Source organism: Nicrophorus vespilloides, unplaced genomic scaffold (assembly GCF_001412225.1).
Source record: "Nicrophorus vespilloides isolate i.1.1-1 unplaced genomic scaffold, Nicve_v1.0, whole genome shotgun sequence".
Taxonomy (NCBI): Eukaryota; Metazoa; Arthropoda; class Insecta; order Coleoptera; family Silphidae; genus Nicrophorus; species Nicrophorus vespilloides.
This window is the reverse complement of record NW_017095699.1, coordinates 87,449-93,309: the sequence shown is the minus strand read 5'-3', so window position 1 is coordinate 93,309 and position 5,861 is coordinate 87,449. Positions and strand designations below refer to the sequence as shown.

At 32.2% G+C, this 5,861-nt stretch overlaps 1 protein-coding gene across 1 annotated transcript; it reads right to left on the bottom strand.

Moving 5' to 3' along the window:
* Positions 1-3,251: 3,251 nt before the first annotated feature.
* On the bottom strand, positions 3,252-5,518 carry LOC108560259 (synembryn-A). The gene is made up of 8 exons (XM_017917725.1): positions 5,292-5,518; positions 5,094-5,233; positions 4,815-5,045; positions 4,599-4,767; positions 4,194-4,541; positions 3,898-4,141; positions 3,618-3,838; positions 3,252-3,564 (listed from the first exon to the last, which is right to left on the bottom strand). The coding sequence occupies exons 1-8, from the start codon at positions 5,367-5,369 to the stop codon at positions 3,391-3,393; spliced, it is 1,605 nt and encodes a 534-aa protein (XP_017773214.1). The 5' UTR covers positions 5,370-5,518; the 3' UTR covers positions 3,252-3,390.
* Positions 5,519-5,861: the final 343 nt, after the last annotated feature.

The following is a 5,861-nucleotide window of genomic DNA, read 5'->3' as shown; positions in this document are numbered from 1 at the left end:
AACCTAATAAGGTTGATGAAATGTATTTATTCGTCAGTCTTTACGACTAACCTTGTTCCCTCTCCGTACATTTCGTTGCATAATTCCCCATACGCACATAAAAATAAACAAGTACAGAATTTCATTGCTTCCTGTTTTACAAACCTAATAAACGCATTCGTAAATCTAATCCGGTCATCAACTCATGTTAATTCCTTAAATGAGTTGCGATTAACAACAAGCTGGCTGCAATTTAGACGCTCGGAATTGCTTTCGCATCGTAATGACAACGTGACCATCGCGGTTGGAAACGATTGATGGAAAGTGGAGACGAGCTAATGGAAAAATTCGATTCTTCGATGCATAATTTATACCAATCGAGTCTTTTCAAATTGCGCGAAAACTAAAAGCATTCCCAATTTTTTTTTTTTGCATCCCTAATTTTATTTTTTAGAGTAGCCGCATTAACACACCCCGAAAAAAATTGACACTTAGGGTAGAAGAATGGGCGCGAGGGAAAGTTCGGGTCTAATTATCTAAGGACGTGTCTGTGGAATCAAAGTGTCCGCATTTTATGTGTTACGTAAAAGGGGGAAGACTTTTATGAAACGTCTCGTCATACAATTGGAGCGAATAGGGAAATGTGACATATTTATTTTCCGGAACGCGTGTTGCCCTAAAATAAAGTTGATAAACTTTATAATTAAAAAATCCCTGCATTTGATCACCTACCACCATCCTGTAACGGTATTTTCAGAGGAATTTGGAAACAATTCCAATACTGAATACACTAAATATTACATTATCTTTACCATTATTAGATAACTTAAGGTATTTTGTATACAACTTTTCAGTGAAAATATGACTACAACATATAAAACTATTTGTACGAAAAAAAAAATGTAATTTATAAACAAAAAATCCAAATTGAAAGTTGTTTACGTCGTAAGAAACTGAAACGTAATTGGATTAAAACAGAAAAAAAAAACGAGAAATGTTATATAATAAATTTCGAGAGAGCTGAAGTCGGGAAACAAAACAGAACAAAACAAAAAAGTTTTGATGAATATAAATTCATTAGGTGTACTTTTCAGCGAGGTGTGGTGTTTCTCGGCGATTTACTGAATGCGGGCTTTTGCTTCGTGTTGTTTTCATTTCCGTGGATTTTCGGTCCATTTAAAATGATTCAATAAACATTTATTATTAATTATGGAGGAGTGTGTAACGCGGTTCGCAATTTGCGTTCGAACATATAAATTAATGATGTTTTAGCGCTCCGATAGCTCTTCTGTATTGCGAACAAAATAATCCACCGTTCGATCTTTTTGTTTTACGTCATTCATATATTTAATGTGTTATTAATAATCGGCGAATTTTCAATTCAATATAGAATAATATCATGATGTTACGACGTAGGTGATTCCAGTGTTGGAAATTTGATACGAAACAAGGTGTGTCGTTAAATGAAATTATACGAAATTAATTACGTTCTATCGATAATAAATCATTTATGACTAAAATTGACATAAAGTTCTCGATATTTCGTAGTATTCACATTTCTAATGTCATTTACATCTTCCAAATCAGTTTGATAATAGATTTTTATAATATTATCTAATATGAACTCTTCTTTATATAATAATAACTTCCACCTCCAAAACTTCCATTAGTTCAGAAATGTGATCTAATTTCAACTAAACAAGAGCGGTTTATTTTTTCATACATCATTTTTCAGGCACAACACAAATCCTGTAAGATTCCTATAAAATAAAGGATGTAATTTCAAGTAACTTAAGACGGAGTTTAGTTAAGAGGGGTCTATATCGCAAGCCTGATAACCGAAAGACCGTCTATTGAAATCTCGGCTGTATCAAAACACCGACGTTCGAAATCCCGACTATATCAAAATCTCGACAACTATAATCCCGACTATATCAAAATCTTGACTATATCGAAAATTGTTACAATAACATTTTTAAATTACTATACTTTTATTATTAATAACAATAAATTATTATTAATTTATTTTATTTTGTTGAATTATTCATAATAAACCTTAACATTATAATAGTTTCAAACACAGTTAGATTATTAATTGTTATTATTTATTATTAATAACAATTTAAAAGTCACTACGCTCCGGAATAATTTAAAAATGTTATTGTAGACATTTTCGATGTAGTCGGGATTTTGATACAGTCGCCATTTCAAATGTCGGGATTTCGGTTGTCGGGCTTGTGATTGCCACCGAGTTAAAAGCACTACAAGAAATACACAAACACACTTATAGAAAAAATTTAAAAAAATGAAGAAATAAAAAACCAGCATAAAGTTATATATAATTGGAGAAACAGAAAATAGAAACATTTATAGAACAGAGAAAAGTAGAAAGGAAGCATTGAACATCAGCATAGTAATGAAGGGAATAAAATCTTATAATAGGTTGCCCAGGGAAATGAAGGAACATAATGTTAGAGATTCCAAAGAACTGCTGCAGCGAGGCAATAGCAAATTCAATTAAAAAATTGTAAATAAATTGTATATAAGATAAATAAATAGTAAACATTCTTTAATTCGGATAATGCGTATTCGTATTTATTCCTCAACAATTCGGCATCTATTATGGATAGAGAGCAATACTTAATCACTTATTAATCGGCGACCTAAAGAAATCTAGACGTCTGCGTCAATAATTGTAGAATAATTGAACAATGAAGTTTCCGCACTCTATTTCGTAGGAACGCAATTAGCTTGTCTTTTCCATAATTAATCACGGTTTCATCGTGTATTATTGACATTTCGTGTTTAGCTGAGATATACAATATTTCTTTTGATCATTCTTTCAAAAAATATACAGACTGCCTCAAACATTTCGTAAAACCACATCATGAATTATGCATGTAGGTTTTATAATTAAATAAATGAAGAATATCATATAAAGTTTTAAAGATTGAAAAATATATATTTATTCTTAATTTTCTATTATTATCTGCTTATTTTAATGATTTTTTAAATTTCTAATGTAGGCAACCATTATTACACATAATAAATCAACTATCGTGCATTAAAATGTCTTGTCTTTGTATTTAAAAATATTATATAATATATCGTGTTTCTTGAAGCCACATATAAGGTGCACCCAGTTTTTAGACCTTTTTTTTGTTTAAAAAGGGTGCGTCTTATTCTTGTAGAATTACAGTATATGTTTGTTATATATAAATACATAATTTTAAATATATTTATTAAACAAAATTTACAGAACCATACAACAATTAAATAGAAATAAATACAATTGATTTAAAATTAATAAAATGCTAAATGTTGTGAATATTAATAAGTACTACTAATAATCATGAGAAAACGCAAATGCTTCTTCATTCTGTCCAAACCATACAATTCCAATGTAAGTCATCAATCGCTATCATCTTCCATGCGGACTTGCTGTTTCTGCAACCCTTCTTGCAGCTGCAGTACATGTGCGATCGGTTCCGGGCGTCCATCCTGCCCTATCCTGCAGGGTTTCACAACTCCTGTCCTTGTCAAATTGTCCATCATTTCTACTAATTTCATGGCCTCATATTCTTTCTGAAATCGATGTATAAGGATTATATTTTCTTTTTTAAATATTGCATATTTACTTGTTCTTCGGTCATATTAGCTATTGGATTCGGATGCGGCGGTTCATAGCATCCCATAACTGGATTAATACAGTGCTTTAGTTGTTTGTATTCTTCGGTGTCGCTGTCGCCGCTATCAGAGCTATACTCGGAAGTGTCCGTCTCCCCAAGACCCAACAAACCGCGGCCTGCGAGTAGTCCTGCAGCGTTTCCGTAACCGGTATACTTCACCATTCGATTAACTGGACAAGGAAACAATATATCAACTACTTAATACTTTTCTTTTCCAGTCAACAATTACCATTTTCTTTGCAAATCACAAAGAGCAATTCAGCAACTACCTGATGGATCTGTTTAATAGGACACGTTAAAAGTCGGCATAGGTGATTTCTCAAGGAATTTCCTTGCTCCGGTCTGTTTATAACATCCTTGAGCGGCGGAAGTATATGTATCCGCAGATATTTTCGCATGAAACGATCTACCTGTGCCGCCTTTAATAATACTGCTAAAACAGGCGGAAGCGTATCTCGCTGCTTGCTGAACGTCTACAAAAATGTTTATAATACTCGCAAGAAAAACAAACGACAAATCTCTTACATCCGCTTCATCGAGTTTACATTTTAGATAACTAAGAATTTCATGTAAGGCCGTCATGTTCTGTTCCTCATACTGCAACTCTTTGGCAACGATTTCTCCATCTAAAATTGGCGTCCTCAATCCTTTAAAACTATTCATTGGCATACAAGTCATCAAGTTGATAATGTGATTATGCAATTCCAATTTTTTCGCAGGATTGCATACATCGAATACCAAGTAATCGTGCAAAATAATCACGAGCCTCATATGACAAGCAACTTCTTTCTCGTCCATGTAAGATTCGTGCATAGTCGCAGATAAATTAAATAAAACTTTTAAAATTTCACAAGCCAAATTGACTTGATCCTCCTACATCAAAAAAAAATTGTTACTACTTCTTTAAATGAATAAAATAAAAGCAATTACAGATAGTTCCTTATTGGATTCTTTCAGGATCAAATCCAAAGTTTCAATCAAATATGTAGATCCATGTAAATCCTTTTTAATTTTAGACCGGACCTCTGAGCAGAGTGCAGTGATCAAGAACAGTATTCTCATATGGAAGAACTTTATTTCTGTTGGCAACATGGAATCCCTGAAAATTATATTTAGTTTAAATGTAAATATTTTTTACGTTCCAACCTGTATGTGCGAAGTCTCATAATTATAGCCTCAATAGTTGCATTTTTGCAGCTCATTGCAACAGCAACTTCACTATTGTAAATGATGTTTGAGAGGCATTTTAAGGCCTCCACATTCAATTCATAATTTGGTTCTGCGAATTGATTGGCATCTTTACTGAGATTGGCATGATTTACTATTGAATCCAGCAATTTTGTTGTGACCAGTTCATTCAAACCAGTCTTATCTCGGCTACAAATTAAGCATAATTAAATTACCAATATTGATATAATCAATTACCTTAATATCCGAATAGCAGATAATGTATTCAAGTGCAGATCATGTTGCTTTTTATTGATTAATATTTGACCAAGTGACTGCCAAAGATTTTTTCTATAATTATTTTGATTGAGTTCAGGGAAGCTGAAGGACTTGGAACTCTGAAATGGAAGAACATGTAGATTGCAGGTTAATTTTATTGAAGTGGAGATGTTATACCTTTGCTAGAAAATTGTTTAGAGCTACTAGGGCGTTGGCATGATCCCCTGATATCAAAGTTTGCACATCACAATCCATGTTTTTTGCGATTTTCAATGAAGTTAATAAGTTAAAGACCGCAATAAAACTGAGCAAAACACAACTCCCACCCTAAACCACTCAATATCAACAAATCAACTCGATTTCGCCATCTGTTTACTCTTATCTACGAGAGCACAGATGGCGCAAACTAACTAATCGAATTACTATTTTCTAATATAAAGATTTCAAATTGAACTAATTTCAGTCAGTATTTCAGTATCCAAGATAAATGTATACAAATCCAATTATAGTTATATAATGTTCAAGTTCTTGGATTAAAATAAACTTAATAAAGCTCCAATTACATTTACAAAATTTAATTAATGCATATAGTATACAATTAACACATGCTACACCTTAATTATATAATATTATAAGAAATATCCATCATTGTAAATGCCTTACTTCAGGGATTTACAATAAATTATACTAAAAATACAGGCAACCAACATAGCATAATATTAAACTTCTTCTTCTTCCTTTCCCATC